Source organism: Pristis pectinata, chromosome 33 (genome assembly GCF_009764475.1).
Source record: "Pristis pectinata isolate sPriPec2 chromosome 33, sPriPec2.1.pri, whole genome shotgun sequence".
Lineage (NCBI taxonomy): Eukaryota > Metazoa > Chordata > Chondrichthyes > Rhinopristiformes > Pristidae > Pristis > Pristis pectinata.
This window is the reverse complement of record NC_067437.1, coordinates 5,669,068-5,692,799: the sequence shown is the minus strand read 5'-3', so window position 1 is coordinate 5,692,799 and position 23,732 is coordinate 5,669,068. Positions and strand designations below refer to the sequence as shown.

Sequence of the window (23,732 nt, the reverse complement as noted above, 5' to 3'; positions counted from 1 at the left end):
GACAGTGGCCGGATTTGAACCCAGGTCTCTGGTGCTGTAAAGTGTTACGCTAACCACTACACTACCGTGCCTGCCACGGTATCTAACTGTAGTTGGTTGATTCATCATGAAGACCCCAGCCAAAACATCAAAGAGTCTATTTTTTTCTCTTTCTCCATTAGTATGGCCTACACCCTGGTATTATGACTCATTACGGGCACAGGCCTCCTCACCATTGAAAGCGTCGACGTGAGGTCCTGCCTCAGAAAGGTGACATCTATCATCAAGGGTCCCCACCATCTGGGACATGCCCTCTCCTCATTGCTGTCATTGGGCAGGAGGTACAGAAGCTTGAAGTCCCACACCACCAGGTTCAGGAACAGCTACTTTCCTACAACCATCAGGTCTTGAGCCAGTCTGCACAACCTCAACCCTACCTCAGCAACGGAACACTATGGACCACCTCCTGCACTACCATGGACTTGTTTTTTTTTCACGAATGTCTTGTTTGCAGAGTCTTTTCTTCCTCACTGTCTTGTATAATTTGTGTATAATTTATATTCTGTGTGTTGTCTGAACCTATGTGGGTGTGATGCTGCTGCAAAAGTTTTTCATTGTACCCGTACCTCACTGTACTTGTGCATATGTGAATAAACTTGACTTGACCTGGCTATTAGCAATACATATTACAGACAATGAAGCTTAATTTCCTTCAAATTGCCACATTAACCCATCTCATCCTAACCCTTTGTTCTACCCATTCCCTCCTATACCTTCTTAGTGATTGTAAACCAAAGTGTTTTCTCTCCTTCTTAGTTTGGTCTCAGACCTGAAATGTTAATCTTGTTTCTTTCTCCATAGGTGCTGCCTAACTTGCTGAATGTTTCTGGAATTTTCTGATTTTATTTCAGACTTTCAGCAACTGCCGCAACACACAAAGTCTCTGGAGGAACTCAGCGGGTCGGGCAGCATCTGTGGAGGAAAAGTTCCCTCCAGCACCTTTGTCTGTTGCTCCAGATTTCCAGCAACTGCAGGCTCTTGTGTCTCCTTTCAGCAACTGCAGTTTGTTTTGATAAAATTGTTCTTTGGAAATGAGAAATATCACATCTTGTTCAATTTGCTCAGAGGTTTCTGTACTTCATACAGCATTGTATTGGAGTCTAGTTTTTGATTCCAGGAGAATTCTACAGGATTGCCAAGCCTCCTACTGGGGTAAGACCATGGTAGTTCACTCCTAGTACAGTTGGTAATAGGAGTAAAATAAACTGATAAGTTGCTATCAAAATAGCCTCTTGCCAGCATCAATTTTGCAACCTGCCCCTATCAATGATGGCGCCCCTCATGTTGTCATCAGCGTCTCAGGGACACATGACGACGGGTTGATTTCCGGCCTGTGCTCCTGACAGTCACATGAGGCGATCCCGCCCCCCCCAGGCCCAGCGATTGGTTATCCCGCGGCGTTCTCGGAAGCCGATTGGCTGAGGCGGCTGTCTGTCTGTCTGGCGAGAGAGGGAGCTGGATGAGGCGGACTTGCAGGTAAATGGGGGTTTTCGTGGGAGAGGGGAGGATGGTGGAGAGTCGGTGAGGGTGATGGTGTGCGGGGTCCAGGGGTCCAGGGGTCCGGGATGGGGGTTGCCATGGCAGCGGGTCCCGGGCCTGAGGGATGCAGCATCCTCCGGCCTGAGGGATGCAGCATCCCCAGCCCCGGGCCTGGGGCACGGCCAGCGACCACCCCAGGGGTGGGCAGTGTCCCACCCCGGTCCCGCACTGTGTGACTGTGCCTTGTATCTCATGTCCTGGTGGTCCATGTTTCCCTATCACCTAGCAGGAGGACACTCGGCCCATTGGGTCTGTGCCAGCTCACAGAGCAACCCCCTCACCCCACTAGTTTATTTCCCTTTAACATAGAGTTATGCAGCACTGAAACAGCCCCAATTCTTGCATGCTGACCAAGGAGCCCACCTGAGCCTGGGGGCACGAGGTGTGAATGTTGTGACTCTGATGCTATGTGTCTGTGATGCTGCTGCAAGCAAGTTTTTCATTGCAGCTGTGCATAACGTGTGCATATGACAATAAACTCGGCTTTGACCTTGACTTTGAAGAGACTGCAGACGCTGGAATCTGGAACAACACACAAGATGCTGGAGAAACTTGACGAGTCAGGCAAGCATCTGTGGAGGGAAATGCGCAGTTGCCTTTTCTGGTTGAGACCTTTCATCCAGACTGGTGAAGTCCAGCTGAAGGGTCTTGACCCGAAATGTCAACTGTCCATTTGCCTCCACAGACGCTGCCTGACCCACTGAGTTCCTCCAGCATCTTATTTGTTGCTTACTTGAGCTTGTCCCATTTCTCCGCGTTTGATCCATTTCCTTCTAAACCATCCCTATCCATGTACCTATCCAAATGTCTACTAAATGTAATTGTACCTGTGTCTACCACTTTCTCTGGCAGCTCGTTCCACATACCCACCACTCTGTGTGGAAAAAGTTGCCCCTCAGATCTCTTTTAAACCTTTCCCCTCCTTAACCCTAGTTCAAGTTTGTTGTTGTCATAGGCATACATAGACTGGGTATAAATGCCCTGAAAATTACCATTTTGTAGCAGCAGCACAGTATATTACAAGACGAGGACTAACATAAGTTAACAGAAGCTTAAATAAACAGAAGTTATACATAATATACACTTGTGCAAAATAAACAACAAAATAAACATAATGGCACTTGTGCAACCTATATCCACTAGTTTCAGACTCCCCTATCCTGGAAAAAGACCATGACCTTATTATATTCACCTTATTTATATCCGTCATGATTTTATATACCTATTCTCTCCATGTCAGCTCCCCCAAAATCCACCACCCATCCATGCCAGAGGCGACTTAAAGCAGCTAATTAACCTACCAACCCGCACATCTTTGGGATTTGGGGAGAAACCTGCACGGTCACAGGGAGAACATGCAAACTCCACACAGGCAGCACCGATCAGGATCAAACCAAGATTGCTGGTGCCATGAGGCAGTGGCTCTACTGGCTGGCCGCCCTCATCGCTACATCTGGTGTAGCTGGGGAGTCCCTTCAGCATCCTCAATGAGGTTGTCTCTGCCACACTTGCCACAGGTGGGGGGCAGTGGGCTTTGGAGGGGCGAGATCTGCAGGCTTCTCTTTTTCTCTGGATCGTCTCTTCAGCCAACAAACTTGTCCACTGCTTCACATGCAATCCCCAACCTCCTTACCACCCCCCTCCACCCCCTCACAGAATGCTTAGCTTTCAGACGATCTAACTGTCAGTGGCAGTCCCCTAGTTATCTGTGGCCATCTTCATATTGAGCTCACAGTTGGCCATCTCAAGATCCAGTGACCAGTTCAACATACAGAATGCCCTTGGGGATATCGCTCTCAAAAAATTCACATTCAGTGTGGGCATAGACCCTCCTGAGTTCCTGTGGGATTAGTTATTCTTTCCTTTTTCCTACGACCTGTTACAAAAGTTGCTGATGCAAGGCCTTGAAAGCCCAGTTGTTGACTGTAAGACTGATTGATGTCAGTTGTGTGGGAATCAAGGAGGATGTTGTTAAACTGGAAGAACATTCAGATGCATTGTTATCGTGTGGTGGATTAAATTTGCTGGAAGTCTGAAATAAAACAAAGAAACTTAACAACAAATTATATTCCAATAATATCTTTCACATAGTAAAATGTCTCAAGGTGCTTAAAAAGGTAATCTGTGTCTTCAGCCTTGTTTGATCTTGGAGATTATTGACTACAACCTCATTACGTTGTCGCTTGGTGTCCACATGGACACCATGGTGTGTCATCTCTGCTGGATATCACTGGTCACTTGATTCGGATCATGGTTGGTTTGCTCCTCAGTTTTGATGACCAGATCGATCCTGTGGTCCAACTGGTAACCTGGATTTTGGTGATCCCAAGTCAGACTAGGACTGAACATTAGATGATACTCTGATGTTTTCTTTCAACTAGATGGTGGTATTTTCCTCTATTTTCCTCTCATCAGTATTAAGCTTGGAACCAGTTGCCTGGAAGTAGTGAAGGTTTGTTTAAATCTATGCTCCAAGAATGGGCATTGTCAGCTTCGTGGATGCAATGTGTGATAGTAGTATTGTACCATATCTAAATACTGTTATGAAATATGGGCTCCAGTGGACAAATTCCTCAATGCTAAGGAAATGCCTTGCACTGCAGAACTTGCTACACCTGAACAATGCTAACCAGGGTTATCTAACTTCTGAGCATCATTATGATTATTTTTAAAATTGACCTGCATGGGCTAAACACTTTCGCTTTGGCTGGTTGGCGAGTGAGAACTCAGGGTGAAGTAAGATTTGCATATGTTTTATTATGTTATCGCCCGATATCTTTTTCATCACAGGCTCAGTAAAATCGCTAAATGCACCAATTTGTTTTCGTGAACTGCCTTCTGCATTAGCAAATAAAGCCTCCCAAGTAGTATCAGCAAGTAAACTTGGTAAAGAAATATTCAGGCAGATAACCAACTCAGAGGTAGATTTAAATAGAAGGATAAAAAGGAGGCAGAGAGGTTTAAGGAGGGAATTCCAGAGGTTAGGGCTTTGCCAGCTGGAAGCACACCTGCCAGTGGTGGGAGAGATTAAGTTGGTGCCCATCAAGAGGCCAAAGTTGGATGTTGGAGGAGGGTAGGGCTGGAGGAAATGAGGGAAAGGTGGGGATGAGGGCAAAGCCATGGATAGATAGGAATGTGAAGCGAACATAAAGAATCTGCAAAGGGGTATAGATCTGGGAAGTGGAGTTTCATGTGAAAAAATGAGAAATAGGCTATTTTGTCTAAATAGTGAGAGATTGCTAAGCTTTGAGATGCAGATGGATCTGAATGCCCTAGTGCATGATTTGCAAAAGGCTCGTATGCAAATACAGCGAGTGGTTAGGAAAGCTAGGAGATGTTATGTTTCAGCTGTCTTGGGGATTGGTGGAACCACATCTGGTGTACTGTGTACACTATTAGTCTGCTTATTTAAGGAAGGATGTCAATGTGTTGGGAGCTGCTGAGTTCCTCCAGCATCATCGTGTTTTTCATCTGGATTCCAGCATCTGCAGTCCTTTATTTCACTTTCCAACTTGTGAACTGTCCGGGTTACAAACAATTCACAGGAAGGGGACCCTGCCATAACCAGGGGAGGACCTGTTGACTAATACCTGGAATGGGCAGAGTGTCTTATGATGAAAGGTTGAATTGGCTAGGCTGGTATCTACTGGAATTCAGAGGAGTGAGAGGGGGACGATTGAAATACATTAGGTGTTGAGGGGTCTTGAGAGGGTGGATGTAGAAAGAATGTTCCCTCTTGTGGAAGAATCTAGAACTAGAAGTCACTGGTTAAAAATGAGACATTCTTTTAAGATTGAGATAAGGCAAGATATCTTCTCTCAGGGGGGTGTGAAGCTTTGGAACTCTTCCTCAAAGGGCAGTGGAAGCAGAGTCTTCAAATATTTTAAGACAGAAGTAGATTAGATTCTTGATAAGCAGGAGGGTGAAAGGTTATTGACGATAAATGTGAATATGGAGTTGAGTTCACAGATAGATTATCCATAATCTTATTAAATAGCAGGGCAAGCTCGACGGGCTGAGTGGCCTCCTCCTACTCCTAATTTGTCTGCATGTAAATCGTATCACTCAGCCCAATTCATGCATTCCAAAGTAGTACAATGTACCTTCTTACCAAGGAAGATACCAATACTTTTAAAATAAAGCCAAAGTATAATCTTCTTGATTAATGTACCATACTGAAATATAATTACAAAATCCTCTGAACATTCTTGCTTTATATGGTGCCCTTAATTTGTACCAAGACTGTCCCTTCAGATGGATTACTATAATTCACTGTAAGCCGCTGCACTTTTATTATTTTAATTTATTAAAATTGATTAAAAAAACAAGCAACTAGAAATTGAATTTGGGTAAACTGAATTTGTATGTAAAAGGCATATACCATGCAAATCTTTTAAATATTGTATTTGTATGTATTTGCATGGCTTCATAGTGGTTGAAAGATTAGATTTTTTAAAAATCACATCAAGGATAGAAATGACATATTTCTGATTTTTTTTTTCTCCAACTGCCTTCATGCCAAAACCTATTTTTCTACCTTCTCTTAGAACTGTTAATGATAGATAAACTCCTCAAGCAAGCCTGAGAGATTACAATTATTGTTTGGATCATGACCCTGCATCCTTATATTTCTTTGATGTACAGTGGAGAAGCAGACTTGAAGGCTGTGCTTCTAAACTAGATGCTACAGTAACAAACTTAGATGTTGCAACTTTCCTTTATAGAATTTGACTGCTGAAAGATTATCACTAATCTGTAATCATATGTAATCTTGTGATTATAATAGGATTAAAATTATTTTAAATCTTTAGAATTGCTGGTGTGCGACTTTGCTACAAATTGGATTTCACTAAGTCTGTTTGCCATTCGCAACCACTTACTCATTGCTTGGCACCTTGATTCTAATTCTGAAACAAGTATTGAATATGTGATAAGAAAAGCAAAATAATGCTGATGCTGGAAATCTGAAATCAGAGCTGAAAAAGCTGGATGTGCTCACCAGGTCAGGAAGAGAGGCACAGAGATGGGGGACGAGATGTATTCTTGGCACATAAGAATACTGTTCTTTCTGTCTTTGTACATTCCATTGGCATTAGGAATGGGGAACAAGACCATGGATGGGTGAGAGTTCTAGAACAGAAATGCTGCCTAATTGGTAACCAAGCCAGCAAGCAGAGGAATGATGACTAAATTGTACCAGTGCAAGTCAAGACATGATAAGCTCAAGTTTACAGAGCTCTCTACCCTCTACTCTCACAACTGCGTGGCTGAGCACAGCTCAAACGCCATCTATAAATTCGCTGGAAACACCACTGTTGTTAGTAGAATCTCGGGTCGTGACGGGGAGGCGTACAAGAGTGAGATAGATTGGCCGGTTGAGTGGTGTCGCAACAACAACCTCGCACTCAGTGTCAGCAAGACCAAGGAATTGATTGTGGACTTCAGAAGGAGGGGGAAGTCAGAAGAACACACACCATTTCTCGTTGAGGGGTCAGCAGTGGAAAAAGTGAGCAGCTTTAAGTTCCTGGGCATCAACATCTTGGAGGATCTATCCTGGGCCCAATACATTGATGTAATCATGAAGAAGGCACGCCAGCGGCTCTACTTCACTAGGAGTTTGAGGAGATTCAGTATGTCACAAAAGACTCCTAAAAATGTCTATACAGTGGAGAGCATTCTGACTGGTTGCATCACTGCCTGGGTATGGAGGCTCCAATGCACAGGATTGCAAGAGGCTGCAGAGGGTTTGTAGACTCAGCCAGCTCCATCACGGGCACAACCCTCCCCACCAGCGAGGACATCTTCAAGAGGCGGTGCCTCAAGAAGGCGGCATCCATCACTAAGGACCCTCAGCATCTGGGATATGCCTTCTCGTTACTACCATCGGGGAGGAGGTACAGGAGCCTGAAGACCCACACTCAATGATTCAGGAACAGCTTCTTGCCCTCTGCCATCAGATTTCTGAACGGTCCATGAACACTAACTCATTATTCCTTTTTTTTGTGCTATTATCATGTAATTTATAGTAATTTTTATGGCTTTGCACTGTACTGTTGTCGCAAAACAACAAATTTCATGTCATATGTCAGTGATAATAAACCTGATTCTGATTCTGAAAATCGCATTTAAATGACTATAGTATCTCTTTATGATTAGTAGGCACTGCTGAAACCTGTCCTGTTTCTGACCATTTAGCCTCTGAGCATCCAAATGTATGAATATACATAAAGCAGAATGGGGGATATTAGGAGAAGACAATAGTCCTTTATTTTATTTTAATTCAATTAACCCTGTTTATGATAATATGAAAGGGAAAAACGGGAAACCTGAAACAGAAGGAATACACAGTAGCTCAGAAGAGATAAAAGACAAGTTTATGTTGTAGGTATAATATCTTTCTCAGAAGACAAAACTGAAATGTGGATAAGCCTTTCAGCAGAATTGTTGGGGGTAGGGAGAGGGGAGCAGCGGTAACTCCCAGTACAGCAAGAGGTTAAGGGGTTGAATGAGCTGCCAACTAGAAAACCAGGTAATCATCTCAAGAGGCTTTCAGGTAGGCAGGGAATGGAGGGATATGGGTCATGTGTAGGCAGAATGGATTAGTTTAATTTGGCATCATGCTCAGCACAGACATTTTGGGCTAAAGGGCCTGTTCCTGTGCTGTACTGTTCTATGTTCTATTCAAGGATGCAATGGAAAGCTATTGAAGTAAAGGCTAAGGGGCCTTTGAAGGGGAGGCACAGTAGGGTGGCAGTTAGTATAACACTATTACAGCGCCAGCGACCTGACTTCTATTCCGGCCGCTGTCTGTAAGGAGTTTGTACGTTCTCCCCATGTCTGCGTGGGTTTCCTCTGGGTGCTCCGGTTTCCTCCCACAATCCAAAGACGTACAGGTTAGGAGTGGTGGGCATGCTACGTTGGTGCCGGAAGCGTGGCGACACTTGTGGGTTGCCCCCAGCACGTTCTCAGTAACACAAAAAGACTTATTTCACTGTGTTTCGATGTACATGTGACTAATAAATAAATATCTTATCTAACCATTAAGCGCCCCGCTCAGGGTATACGTGAGAAGGTGGGGATGTTGGATAAAAGTGATTAAATGAAATGTTCAGGTTAAATTCTGGAGGAAAACAATAAGGATGGGACCTGCGAGGGGAACATGTACGCCAACACCGTGTGCAGAGTTGTATCGTGACGAAGACTTGTAATATCAAGCTGCTCACTACACCTCTCCTCCAGCTCTCTGTCCTGTCACTGCACAAGATATTTCATGAGCTGTTGAATTTGTTAGTTAGCCTTGAGCTTGCTTGGAGTGGTGCATTTGGGAGAAAAATGGCAAGCCTCTGTGAATTTAGCGCCACATGCTTGGAGTCCATGAATAGAATCATCAGCACACAAGGACCAACAGTATCAAACATTGCTCAATAGACTGAAAATAGTGCATGTAAGGTATGGTCTCTCAAAATTGGACAAATTGTGTAATTCAATGTTTATTTGGCCTTATTCATCATTAGATATCATATGGAACTTAACTGCATAGGAACGGTCTTTTCAGCTGGTATTCATGGTCCACAGAAGTCTCCACCCACTCTACGCCTCACACTATCAACATATCATTCTGTTTTTCCCTCCTGTTCTTATCTCTTTTCCAACTAAATACATCTGTGCTTATCACCTCAAACGTGTTTTGGCTGTGGCTCTGTTGGTGGTATTCTTGTCTGTGAATCAGAAGATTGTAGGTTTGAGCCCTGCTCAAGAAACCCAAACACGTAATCTTGGCGGCACTGTGAGTGTGAAGCTGCACTGACAGACAGGCTGTCTTTGGAATAAGACATCAAAATGAGGCCTACCTGCTCTTAGACACAGTTGGAGAAGTGCAGAAGCGTTTTCGCTGTATTGGTCAGTATTTACTCCTCAACCATAATACCAAACAAATTATCAGGATGTTTTGAAACAGATGCACACATTTTAGCTCAACACACGCAAAGTGCTGGAGTAACTCAGCAGGTCAGGCAGCATCTATGGAGGGAAATAAACAGTCAATGTTTCGGGTCGACAACCTTCATCAGGATTGCAGTTTAGCTGCCGTATTTCTACAATGCAATAGTGATTGCCCCTCAGGAATGCTTCAATGGTGATACAGTGCTTGGTGATGTTGAGATTGTGAAGGATGTCTAGAAAGGAGAATGAGTTCCATGTTATAAAAGTGAAAGATAAATTGATAATCATTTTTTTTCTCTCATTCCTCCTACCTCCCACCTGCACACCCCGCCCCACATTCCGTTCCTCCAGGTATTTGTAGGGATGCAGTTCTTTGGCCGCCTGGTAGAGACCCTGAACACTGTGAGCAATCTCTTCGCCAATCCTTACCGTGTGCGGGAGGTCCCATTGTCTGAGTATGCACCTCACAACAAAGTCATGGATGATGGCCGAGTGGTGCTTTACCGAACAGTGCACTCCTGGGACTGCTTGCTCATCAGTCCAAGCACACCTCAAAATGCTTTCAGGTGAGAACTTTTTTGTGGGCAATCAATCAGAAATTCACAGCACTCAGAACGGCAGAGCCATATTTCCAAGGATGCAGTTCTAGGTGTTGTGAGTTCCTGAGTGACCTTCATTCTGGTTAGTATAAGAGCTTAAAGCTGCTTACAGTTTAAGAGAATCCAAATGTATCCTTTGAATGCACAGGCAGTCCCTGGGTTACACAGGGCTCTGTTCTGGAGAACCGTCTGTAAGTCAGAAACATCCATTTTCTATAACTACCCATGTTGTATTGCTCCATGTACACTTGATATAATTCTTTCATTTGATTGAATACTCACCGTAACCCTACCCATAATAAAACTAATGGAATATACACTGTATCCAGTCATTGATGAATACCATGAAACATTTTATTATTCATATCACTATCTGGAAAAATGCTTTAATAATGTTAGAATCAGAGGAATCAGAATCAGGTTTATTATCACTGACTTGTATGTCGTGAAATTTGTTGTTTTGTGGCAGCAGTACAGTGCAAAGACATAAAATTACTATAAACTACAAAATAAGTAAATAGTGCAAAGCAGAAAGGAATAACGAGGTAGTGTTCATGGGTTCATGGACCTTTCAGGAATCTGATGGCAGAGGGGAAGAAGCTGTTCCTAAATCATGGAGTTTGGATCTTCAGGCTCCTGTACCTCCTCCCAGATGGTAGTAACGAGAAGAGTATTTGTGTAAAGTTGGATTTTCGTAAGTCAAGTCATCCGTAACCCGGAGAACGCCTGGACTTTCTGTTGCATGAGATGTATTTTCTGTTGCATAGGCTGGCTGGGATTATGAAAAGAGGTCACAAACAAATATCTTAATGAAGGGTAAGGTGCAGAATGCTTTAATCTTCTGCCTACTTCGTGAGCATCTCTGGACTGCCTTGGCACAGCCCATGCAGATGCAGATATTTGATACACAAATAGCAAATAAAAACTTTTTTCTGATGTGCAACTATTGTCATCAGGAACAGACTATAGATTTGTAGTCTTATTGCTCTACCACAAAGAGGCATGTAAGCCATGCACTCTGCCATTCCTAAACTAATTATCTGGCTTAAACATCTCAGTGTAAAACTATGGTTGTAGCTGTACATCTACACCAGTCATTTGAAATAACAATTACTGGGATCTCTGTGAATCCACGGTGTGTGAAGTGGAAAACTTGTCATATTTTAGACTTGTGGTATCTCTGAATCATATCACAGGCTGTGAGATAAACAAGAAGATGTATAGTTTCAAAAAAACAAGCTTTCAGAAGAATTATGTAGCGGATATGAGGGAGGAAAGAAAGAACTTATATTTATGGAAAATTTTGCAATATTGTGACAGCCTGTTGAGATTTTTTAAAAGCTGAACCAGAGTTGTAAGGAGAGGAAATCTGGCAGTGAACTTGTGAACAGACAATTTGTACTTAAAGGTGTTGAATGAGGGATAAAAACTCACCAGGGCAGTGTGGAAAACTCTGTGAAATGTGGCCTCAGCTTAACATCTTATCTGCAAGATGGCACCCTTCAACAATGCAGCTGTCTCTCAGTTCTGCAGTGGATTTTGTACTCTTATATCTGGAGTGGCACGTGAATCCAGTATGTGAGTGTGCCACACTGAGACAAGGCTGGAACCAAGAGAACACAATACAAAGAACAGGAGTAGGCCACACAGCCAATAGAGACTGCTTTGCCATTTGACAAAATCATGGCTGATCTACTTTAACTCCACTTTCCTGACTGGTCTCCATGTTCCTTGATTCAACTGGATTTCAAAAATCGCTCATTCTCAGCCTTATATCTACTCAATCTCTGGGCATCCACAGCCCTCTGGGGTATAGAATTCTAAGAGGGATGAAATTTTTCCTAACCTTCATCCTAAATGACTTATCCTGAGATTGTGGCCCCTTGCCTCATAGCATCCAAACAACAGTCCTGATAAACCTTTCCACGTGTGGGGCGAGTTGTGTATATAAAGAAAATAATTGGGAAAATGAAATTGATTACCCAATGAAGAACTCTTCATCAGGTCCATATTGCAGCATAAATAGGGATAGGGTGGGAAAGTAAATTTGAGGTACGTGATGACCATGATCATCGTGCATTTTAGAGCAGGCTAGATGGACAGTGTGGCTGAATTCTGCTTCTCTTTCCTGCATCTTTTATTCTTATTTATTTAAATGTGAGTAAGAAGAAAGAAAAATAAATAGTATTTGGTTAGATCTTGAGGTTAAATGCAACAAAAGTTTATATGAATGTTTACTGATTTGATATTCTTCCAACTTACCCAGATTGATATCCTCATTAAATTAATGGACAGTAACTTCTAAAAGCACATTAACTCTATCACTCCACCCATTTGGGAAACTCCAGACTTCAGTCTTACTGCTTTTTGTCAGTAGACCTTCATTTGAACTCCCTGTTGCTCTTCGATCTACACGGGCTTCTAGCTGAGGAACGTCTCAGTTCTAAAATCCTCACCCTTGTTTTCAGATTCTTTTATGACTTGCCTGCCTCCAAGGCATCTGCTGCAGTGGTTCAAGAAGGCAACTGGATATCTCAAGGTGAATGAGAATGGGCAATAAGTGGTGGTCTTACCAACAGCCTCATCCCTTTCCCATTGGTGGCTTTGCCTTCAATTGGCGAAGCCCAATGCTCTGGAATTCTGTCCCCAAACTTTTGCCTCTCCAACTCTCTTTCCTTTTTAAGTCACTCTTTACAGTGTACTAGAAGGACTACTGTGGGTATATAGGAGAGAAACAGGCCACTTGGCCCAAATAGTTCCTGCTGTTGTTTATAGAACAGTACAGCTCTTCGGCCCACGATATTTTGCCGACATAGATAAACCTACCCCACGATCAATCTAACCCTTCCCTCCTACACAACCCACAGCCCACAACCCACCATTTTCCTTACATCTATGTGCCTATCCAAGAGTCTCTTAAATGTTCCTGTTGTATCAGCCTCTACCACCACCCCTGGCAGTGCATTCCAGGCACCCACCACTCTCTGTGTAAAAAAAAACCTACCTCTGACGTCTCCCCTAAACTTTCCTCCACTCACCTTAAACGGATGTCCTCTGGTATTGGCCATTGTTGCCCTGGGGAAAAGGTGCTGACTATCCACCCTATCTATCCCTCTCAAAATCTTACATACCTCTATCAAGTTGCCTCTCATCCTCCGTCACTCCAAAGAGGAAAGCCCTAGCTCGCTCAACCTTTCCTCATAGGACGTGTTCTCTAATCCAGGCAGCATCCCGGTAAATCTCCTCTGCACCCTCTAAAGCTTCCACATCCTTCCTATAATGATGCGACCAGAACTGAACGCAGTATTCTAAGTGTGGTCTAACCAGAGTTTTGTAGAGCTGCAACATTACCTCGCTGCTCTTGAACTCAATCCCCTGACTAATGAAGACCAGCACACCATATGCCTTCTTAACCACCTTATCAACTTGTGCGGCAGCTTTGAGGGATCAATGGACTTGGACCCCAAGGTCCCTCTGTTCCTTCACACTGCTATGAATCCTGCCATTAACCTTGTACTCCGCCTTCAAGTTCGATCTCCCAATGAGTACCACTTCACACTTTTCCAGGTTGAACCCCATTTGCCACTTCTCTGCCCAATTCTGCATTCTGTCTTTTTCCCATTGTAACCTACGATAACCTTCTATACTGTCCACAACACCTCTAACCTTCGTATTATCTGTGAACTTACTAACCCACCCCTCCACTTCCTCATCCAAGTCATTTATAAATATCACAAAGAATGGAGGTCCCAGAACGGATCCCTGTAGAACAGCACTAGTCACTGACCTCCAGGCAGAATACTCACTATCTACTACCACCCTCTGCCTTCTGTGGGCAAGCCAATTCCGAATCCACGCAGCCAGGTCTCCATGGATCCCATGCCTCATGACTTCCTGTATGGGCCTACCATCGGGAACCTTGTCAAATGCCTTACTAAAACCCATATACTCCACATTCACTGCTCTACCTTCATCAATTTGTTATGTCACCTCCTCAAAAAACTCAATTAGGCTCATGAGGCACGACCTGCCCCTCACAAAGCCATGTTGACAATCCCTAATAAGACAATGCATATCCAAATGCTCATAAATCCTGTCCCTAAGAACCCTTTTCAATAGTGCACCCACCACTGACGTAAGACTCACTGGTCTATAATTCCCAGGGTTATCCTTATTACCCTTCTTGAACAACAGAACAAAATTTGCCATCCTCCAGTCCTCTGGTACGACTCCTGTGGCCAGGGAGGATGCAAAGTTCATCGTCAACGCCCCAGCAATCTCTTCCCTCGCTTCCCATAGTAAACTGGGGTATATTCCATCCGGCCCAAGGGACTTATCTATCCTGAAAAACACGATGATGCTGGAGGAACTCAGCAGGCCAGGCAGCATCCGTGGAGAAAAGCAGGCAGTCAACATTTCAGGTCAGGACCCTTCTTCAGGATGATGTTGTGCCAAATTAATTAAACTAGTCACTAAAAGCCTCACTAAACTAATGCCTACACAAGATCCATATCCCAACCCCAACCCCCCGCCCCCCCCCCCTAAAATTCTCTGCACATTCATATGTCTAAGAGTCTCTTAGCCGCTTCTATCATATTTGGCTCCACTACCACCCCTGGCAGTGCCATTCCAGGCACTCACCACTCTCTGTGTAAACAAAAAAAAACTTGCCCCGCACATCTCCTTTGAACTTATCCCCTCTCACCTTAAATACATGCCCTCTAGTATAAGACATTTTGACCCTGGGAAAAGGATACCGGCTATCTATGCCTCTCATAATCTTATGGTAACCATATCCACAGTATAATAATAAATGGCATCTAAAGCACATAAGACTGATAAGAACATTTACTAAAAGTGAGAGGAAACTAGTTCTGCTGCTTGTAGGAATAAATATATGTATTTATTTGGATTTATTAATATTATGGGAGCTCGTCCATATGTACATAAATTGGGCTTTATGTAGAAATATTCCCAGGGATGCCTTTATGTGGAAATATTCTGCCTGCATCCACTCCATCAAAACCTTTCATCAATTGTAAGACCTTAACTGGGCCACGATTCAGGATTCTTTACTCAGAGAAAGGACAAAATTTGTTGGCTAAAGGAATTACTTCTTTTAGTAAGCGTAATATCTGTCAGGAGCTAAAACCTGGCTCGTTAAACAAACTTTTACATCTGACAATAAAAAGATGGAAAAGAGTTGCATTTCTTTATCAACTTCATCTCCTGCACCTCTGACACATCAAAGGTAGCTCGTGCCCAAAATACCTGGTTTCATTTCTGGTGTGACCTGAATATATCTGGAAGTGGTTGTTATCCTTTTTTATTCTTGAAAAGTTGGCTTTGCTATGACAAAACTATAAAATAAAGAGCATTATGCAATTGTATTTCCAACAATCGTCACAAATTACTCCTGTAGTTCCACATTGAATTTAAATTCCTCAGATGCAATGGTGGGATCTGAAAGTATCTATAGATCACTGTTCCACTGAGTTGGTTGTCCAGTAACTTAACCATGATGCTAACACATGCCTTATATGTATATCAGTGACAGAAAAATCTGTTGATGGCTGAAATTCTTTTTGACGGAAGAAAACAGCAGGTCTGTTTCTCTGTAGTTAATGACTCATAAGTTAAACTGCAAATTTAGAAACCACACTCTCAAATGCCACATTGTTCTGACCATTTTGTTAGTGAAACATTAATTACGGAGAAGAACAGGTTTTTTTTGTTCAGGAGGAACTTTGGGCCCATGTGGTAAAGACAGGCATCCTGCCGCTCACCTCATGTAACCCTTTCAGTTCATTGCACAGACTGAATGTTTTATTTTGTTGGCACGTATTCCTCCAAGTTCAAAATAGCCTTATATCAACTTGATGCCTTGAAACCAGCTGTATTTTTGACATTTTAATTTTTTAATGAAGATATTTAGCTTTTTGGAATGAAGTTAAAACTTTGGGAAATGCAAGAAAGCCAAGCTGCCATAGCCAACTTGAGATTCTCCAGGACCGGTTTGTCTTCTGTAGGGTTAAACTATGAGGAAATATTACAAAAAGTAGCTTGGATTTCCAGGAATTTAGGGTATGGACTGAATTGACTGAGGTTTTCAGGGAGTGGAAAGAATAGTTAAAGAAAATCTAATTCCAGTGGTTGGGGAATCCAGGCTTTGTGTCAGAGTCTGGAAATTGGAGCCACTGCAGAGTGGTTAGGAAACATTTTTACATGGAGATGGTGGTAAGAATTTGGAATTCTCTTCTGCAAATGGCAGTTCATGCTAGATCAGTTTTTTTTCTCATTAACCAAGAGTAAGGCTGTATAGTGGTGCATCTAGTAGAGCTGCTGCCTCACAGTGTCAGCAAGCCAGGTTTGATCCTGACCTCTAGTACTACCTTTGTGTGTAGTTTGCATGTTCCTCCTGTGATCACGTGGGTTTCACCTGGGTGCTCCACTTTCTTCCCACATTCCCAAAGACGCACACATTGGGAGATTAATTGGTTGCTGTAACTTGTGCTCCCTGGTGTCTAGGGGAGTGGCAGAATTTGGGGAGAGTTGATGGGAATAAAGGAAGAATAAAATGGGATTAGTGTAGGATTGGTATAAATGGACCTGTTTCCATGCTGAATGACTCTATGGCAAAGTATTAGAGGTTGGAGGGAAAAGCAGCTTCATGGATTTAGGCTATAGACTAGCCATGATATTGAGTGGTAGATTGTGCTTGAAGGGCTGAATCGCCTTCACCTGTTCCTACATTTCTATACTTAGCTGGCTGTGGAGAGTTGTGCTTTATTATGGGTCACCATGGCTTGTATTATCACTGCTTTGCACATTTTCAGTATTGCTCTTAGACCTAGTTACTCTCCTCTCTCAAGTATAGCTCTGATGCTAACACTTGTTTTATGATACCAAATCGATGCTCAGGCAAACCATAATTCAACTACTTGTTTTTGTAAGCCTTGCAAATCAAAATCAGACTCTGATTCCTCACTTTTGTGTGGCTTTCCAAAATCCAGAGGCAGAAGTCTTTGCCTGTATTCTACGTATTACAAATGGTGGTAGAAGTAAATGTGAGGTTGGTAGTTAACCAATGTAACATGACTCCTGATGACTTGACTTTCATGTTCCAGCTGCAGAATGATATCAGTGCTATCAGGGTCATTTTCTATTCCACATTCATAGTTTGATCTGACTGTAGATAAACACATTCCTGTCACTGTTGCCTCATTGTTGGATAACTTATCCAAATCAGAGCACCAAAATATCAGCATATATGCCAAGTATACTAGTTTACATATACTTGTAACAAGTATGCAAATTAATGTAAGGTATTCAAGCATACAAATTACTGTGTACATTGTCTTATACATGTCACTGCTAGGTCTTATAATACACACTTAAGCAAGCTACACAAACAAATCTTGGACATCCTTGCATTATTGAATATACAAAAAGCTCAATAGTTCTTCTAACTTAGCCAGTTGCTTCAGGACAAAATATGCTTTGTTAGAAAGATTGCCAAGAGCTCTTCAGTACTCTTTGCAGAGTGGCATGTTAATCTTTATCATCGAGCAAAAACAGGGAGATATAGCCTCAGTCTGACATTTCGTCTAAAGAACACAATCTCCATTGTTACAGCTGTTTTTAAATTATTTCATGTAGGAATCACAGGGCCATCAAAAACAAATCCTTTGTTTTTGAATAACAGTAGCAGAATTAATCCCATTCAAAATTGGAATTACAGCGTTTCTTTAGGATATTTTTAGTTTTGAAACTATTTTATATGGCAGGTCTTTGTTGTATTTAGAATGCTTGAGCCAAAGAACAGGAATGGACCAGTCGAGCCAACTAGATCACGGCCGTTCTGCATCTCAGTCACGCTTCTCCTATCTCATGGTGCTTTACTCAACAAGAAATTCTCACCTCAGTCTTGAAAGATCCAACTGAGCCATTATCTACACCCTCTTAAGGAGGGATTCAAGATTTCTAATAGACATTCTGTGGGGAAAAATTGCTGGTTTTTCTTCTAAATGGCCCAGTTGTAATTTTATGATTATACCATTTATAATGTTATAATTCCACCAATGTAGAAATGGTTTCTCTATAGTTATCAAATGAAATTCCTCCATCATTTTAAATACTTTGATTAGATCACCCACCTTTCAGTATGCTAAACTTGGGGAAACACACCAAGTTTGTGCAACTTGTCCTGGCTGTAACCCCACCAAGATTAGTATACCCAGGGCGTCAGGCCCAGAATAGATTTATCCAATGCTGTATTTATTTGAAGAATAAGTTCTTCACTTTTCATCTTGGTTAATATAAAGACCAATATTCATTTAGCCTTTTCTGATAATATTTTATTTTTTAACATGCATATCAATGACTCAATTCAGATCTGTGAGCACATCCCACAGGTCAGAGAACAAACTTCCCTTGCTGTCTCCTTCCTCTCAACCATTTATTGACCCATGTCCCAATAGAGCAACAAAGCTTCCATTTATGTCTGGCATTTAATTTAGCAAAAGCATCCAAGAATTCTTTGCAAGAGTGCTATCAAACATTCAGAAAAATTGAGGCTAGGCCACGTAAGGAACTGTCAAGGCAGATGAGCAAAACCTTGGTCAAGGAGGTCGTTTTTAATGAGGAAAGAAGAGTTGGGGAGGTTTAGGGAGGGAATTCCAGAGTTAAGAGCACTGGCTAAAGGAATGGTAGCCAAAAATGGAGCAATTATATTCAGGGAATAAGAAGAGACCAGACCAGAGGAACACAATTATTTTGGAAGATTACAGGTAGGGAGGAGTTTACAGAGTTGGGAAGGGATGAAGCCAATGGAAGGGTTTGGAAAAATGGCTGAGACTTTTTTTTAAAAAAAGTACGGGTGTTACTTAACCAGGGCAGCACTGTCAGCAAACACAAGATTGGCTCTGATTGTGCACAGCACTTTCTCCCCCCTAATAATCCCACCGGACCGGACCAATCGATGTATAGAAAAGAATTTCATTTGTGGTATAAAGCCCAGAGGCAGTTGGGTTGGCAGCAACAAAGTTGTTTTGGCTGCAGTTTTCTCCTTTCCTTGGGTGAATGTGTTCTGCGGTATAAACAAGACAATTTTAACGGCAGGAGGTGGAAGTGTGACAGGATTAAGTTGTTTTCAAACATGTTTTGTGCTACCAGAATGCTTTCATGAGCCTTCAACTACTTCAGACCATTTTTCTAATTTATGATTGAAGTGAAGAACTATTCATTGCCAGTCTAAATTCAAAGGAAAGTTTGAAGAATAAGTGGCATTAGCAATTACTTATTTTTGGAGTCTTGTGCCTTCAGTGTTCATTCTTTCATGTTCAGTTGTTGCGTTCATTCAAAACAAAGATTGATAGATTTCTGAATCAAAGGGATGCTGGAAAATGGTGTGTTCACATTCTGTGTGTTATCTGTACCTATTGTATGTGTTTTTCATTGTACCTGTACCTCACTATACGTGCATATGACAATTAACTCTATTTGAAATGGTGTGGAGGTAACCATGGTCCTCATGAATGGTTGAGCAGGCTGAAAGTGCCAAACAGTCTACACCTCTTCCTAATTCTTATGTTCTTCTCTTCTTGCCTTTACAGGTTGTTCCAGGTAAGCTCTGAAGTGGAGGCAAGAACTGTCTTCTTACAGTTTGCGCAGAAGATGAGGCCATTCTATGAGATCGCATCGGACTCGCTGAAACTCGACACTGTGCAGCAGCTGACTGACTGTTTGCGAAGCCACCCAGACTGGCCCCTGGCCCACGTAGCTGTGGAGATGGGCATGAAGGAGAGCTTCCGCCACAATCACATCATGAGGTAATGGGTTTGTGTTGGAAAGGTGTAGGGGTGTAAATTACCTCCCTCTTTTGTTTCCTATAGCCAAAAGTGTGAAGTTTCACATTGTGTGGTAAATGATGACTGATGATGGGCTAGCACTGCATTTACTGTGTCCATGGCACCTACCTCCAAGTGAATACCTGTCCAAGCTCTGCTTGGCTTGAGGTTCTGCACTAGACAACTTAGGAAAATGGTTGATGTAGTAAATGGAAATTCCTAGTAGAGGGCTGGATGTGTTCTGAGGTACCAGACCATGAGAGGAGTTTGTCCTCTGGGGTTATTAGTGGATAATGACATTAAAGAGAAAGTATTTATTTTAGCAGTATTAAAACTTTATCTGGGTCAACAGAAAATGTTCACATCTAAGAGCACACTCGTCAGACTTGAGAGGCAAAGAGTAATGGAATTGATGGGAAGTGAACTAAGAGGGAGAAGAGACAATAGAACGAATTTCATGGGAAAGAGTTGGTACTCAGCTAGGGACATAAATTCAAATCCCACTGTGGGTTTTGTTAAAACCTGTTTGTGTCCCAAATGTCCTTCAGGGAAGGAAATAAACCATCCTTGCCTGAAACAGAAACAGAAAATGCTCAGCAGTTCAGGCAACATTTGTGAAAAGAAAAACAGGGTTAACATTTCAGGTCAAAGATCTTTATCATGAATTCAGATCTACGGAGTGTTTGCAGCATTTTCTGTTTTTGTTTCAGATTTTCAGCATCTGCAGTTTTTGTTTTGATTTTTCATTTACTGCCCTTGCCTGGTTTGGCCAGTATGTGAATCCTACCAATGTGATTAACCCTAACTGCTGTCTAAATTTTAGGATATTTAATACAGCTTCCAAGGTATTTTACAGGAGATGTATTGAATCCCATAAGGAGATATAAGGGCAAATGACCAAAAGCATTCAAAGGAAGTGCTTATAGCAGAAATAAAAGGGGAAAGATGAAGAGTTTCAAGGAGAGGAAATTAAAGAGATTAGTCATTTGACTAAGTAGGAGGAATGGCAGCTAATGGTGGAGTGATTATATTTAGGTCTAAAAAGAGGCCTGGCTTGGAGGAGCACTGATATTTGGAAAGGCTGGAGAAGCTATGGAGTGGTTTGAAAACAAGGACGATAATTTAGAAATTGAGGGACTGTTTAATCAGAAGCCAGTGCAGGTCATCAAGCCTGGAGGTGATGGGTAAACGGGATGGCAGGAGCTATCAGATGTCTCAAGTTTTACAGAGAGTAAATGCAGGAGTGCTTTGGAATATAGTAACAATATAAACAGAAACCGGTGTAGTTTTATATAAAATCCATTAACTATAATTCTGTAAAAATACAACCTTTTTTTTGTTCTGATTTACCTGTGGCATTGCATGAAATTGCTAATAATGGGATCCGGTTTTGACATCACAAGGTTAGCATGGTTCACTTGCTTCAATGCAGGATAACTGATGCATGCTTTTTGTTAGAGTGTCTGAGGATCAGCTTCGTCATGAGAATAACATGTAATTCTGTGAACAGCTGCATCAACGACACAGAAACTGAAGAGGGCATCACTCCTCTACACCTGGCTTGCAAGAAGGGGGACATAGACTGCATTTGTGAGCTCGTGGAAGGATGTGGAGTTCGCTTGGACATTGCAGATAAGAACAGGGAGACGGTCTTCCACTATGCTGCTAAGCTGTCAAGTTGTCAGATCATTGAGGTATGCACCAAATTCTAGAATTATCCTTAGAGCTTTTAGCTTTACTGTTTAAAATCCTTCATTGTACTTTACCAAATGTTCTGTCTGATAAAAAGGATAAATAAAATCATAGCAGAGGCCATTCAGCCTATTGTGCTTATGCCTGCTTGTTAAGAGGGGTTTCCAGTTAGCCCGATGCATTCTGCTCTTCCTTCACAGACCTGCATTTTTTCTTTTCAAATATATCTTCAGTTTTCTTTTGGTAGATGTTATGAATTTGCTTCCAGAACCTTTAAGTTTGTTTCAGATCATGTGTTTTCTCTGGTTATCAACTAACCTATCAGTAGAACTAAGGACGGAATGTAATGGAAATGTTCAACAGATCAGGCAGTATCTGTGGAGAGTAAAGCACTTTACATGTCATTAGATGAAAGATCATTGACCTGCAATGATAACTGAGTGTCTTTCTCCACAGATGCTGCATGAGCTGCTGAGTATTTCCCACATTTTCTGTTTTTATTTCAGATTTCCAAAGGTAATTTGATGTGATAAACTTGCCGCAGGTATTTATTCGATCAAAATCCTTCACACTTATGAACACTCCCCTCCCTTAATCATTTCTGCTTGAAGACAAATAACTCCAGTTTTTCTTATACTCTCGAGTTCATCAGGGCTCTTCGAAGGAGTGAGGAACTTCTTAGTTTACACCTCAGCTCGTAATTAGTGGCCTTCTATCTAAACTAGGATTACTTCTCGCTGCTTTGTGGAGGTGTCAGTCTTGTTTAGAAAATTATTGTTTAGAAAACGAGCCCTGGTGAGGAAGGATGTACCTGCAATTAAGGTTAATCAGATTGATTCTTAGCCCCACAAACAGAGATTAAGCAGATAAGGCACATTTGTCTCCAGTTTAAAAGAATGAGAAGTGATATTATTGAAACATAAATTCTTACGGGGCTTGACCAAGTAGGTGCAGGTAGGATGTTTTCCCTAGCTGGGGTATCTAGAACCGGAGGTCACAGCCTCAGGGGTCTGCCAGTCAGGAATGAGATAGAAAGAAATTTCTTCATCTAAAGAGAGGTGAGTTCAGAATTCTGTATCTGTGAGGGTTATGGAAGTCCTGTTGCTGAATTTATTCAGAATAGAGATTTTTGGATATTTAGGAAATCAAGGGAGATTGGGTTGGTGCAGGAAGTGGTGCTGTGGTAAAAGATCAGCCGTGACCTTATTGAATGGAGGAACCAGGCACAAGAGGCCGAATAACCCACTCCTGCATCTATTTCTTAAACAGCAGCAGGAGTTATGTTTGGTATGTGATCCTTGATGAAGAATTCAAAGCTTATTCAGGGGACTTTTTAAATAGAATTGATCCACATATCACCTATAGACCAATGTGGGATTTCTGTTAAATTTCTATCAGCATGAATTACCTACTGAAGAATTTTTTGTTTCTATGTAATGATATTTGAGCATTCTTTGTGGAGGTACATGGTCTACAAAACAATAGATATCACAAAATGTATACCTAATACCAATTCTAGCAGATTCACAGCTTCAAAGCACATAAATCTTGTACCTGCCAAATGTTTATTATTTTTACTGTTTGCTCCTCTTTTATACTTGGGTCACACAAATAAATGAAGAGCAATAATCTCTAGTCTCATGGTTCAGGTAATTTTAATCTTTAGCATTTCCAATAAAGTCTTTCATCTTGACATTAAAGAATGCACAGTGGGGATCAGCTAAGCATTTTGTCGATTGTCCTTTTAGTTATGCAGCTGATGAAAGGTGAAATGGGTTTTTTTTGGTGAATTTATATAACCTGCAGAAGGTGAAATGCTAGGCAGTTGGGGGTAATTTCCAGGATCAATCTCATTACATGGGAAACATTTGAGGTCATAAGTTTGGCTCAGTTAGACAATGACAACTGCCAGGGTCTGGAGGTTGTGAGGCAGCAGCTGCTCTTGCTGCCCGATCTGCTTTGATGAAGGACATCACCCAACAAAAATCTTTCAGTCTTAGTTCTGAAATTTTCAATTGACTCCTGGCCTCGACAGCTTTATGAGAGAGAGCCCCTAATTCAAATCATTCTTTAT

General features: G+C 42.0%; 1 protein-coding gene across 4 annotated transcripts in view; it reads left to right on the top strand.

The window, feature by feature from the left end:
- The first annotated feature begins 1,461 nt into the window (after positions 1 to 1,461).
- Positions 1,462 to 23,732, top strand: part of pla2g6 (phospholipase A2, group VI (cytosolic, calcium-independent)) — an 81,961-nt gene continuing 59,690 nt past the window's right edge. For 3 of the 4 annotated variants that reach the window (XM_052043331.1, XM_052043330.1, XM_052043332.1), the window contains exons 1-4: positions 1,477 to 1,515; positions 9,871 to 10,085; positions 19,733 to 19,948; positions 21,477 to 21,660. In XM_052043331.1, the coding sequence (XP_051899291.1) occupies positions 9,883 to 10,085; positions 19,733 to 19,948; positions 21,477 to 21,660 (603 nt within the window). In that variant the 5' untranslated portion in view covers positions 1,477 to 1,515; positions 9,871 to 9,882. Of the gene's footprint in view, positions 1,516 to 9,870; positions 10,086 to 19,732; positions 19,949 to 21,476; positions 21,661 to 23,732 lie in introns of all 4 variants that reach the window. The other variant, XM_052043329.1, reaches the window with a different exon arrangement.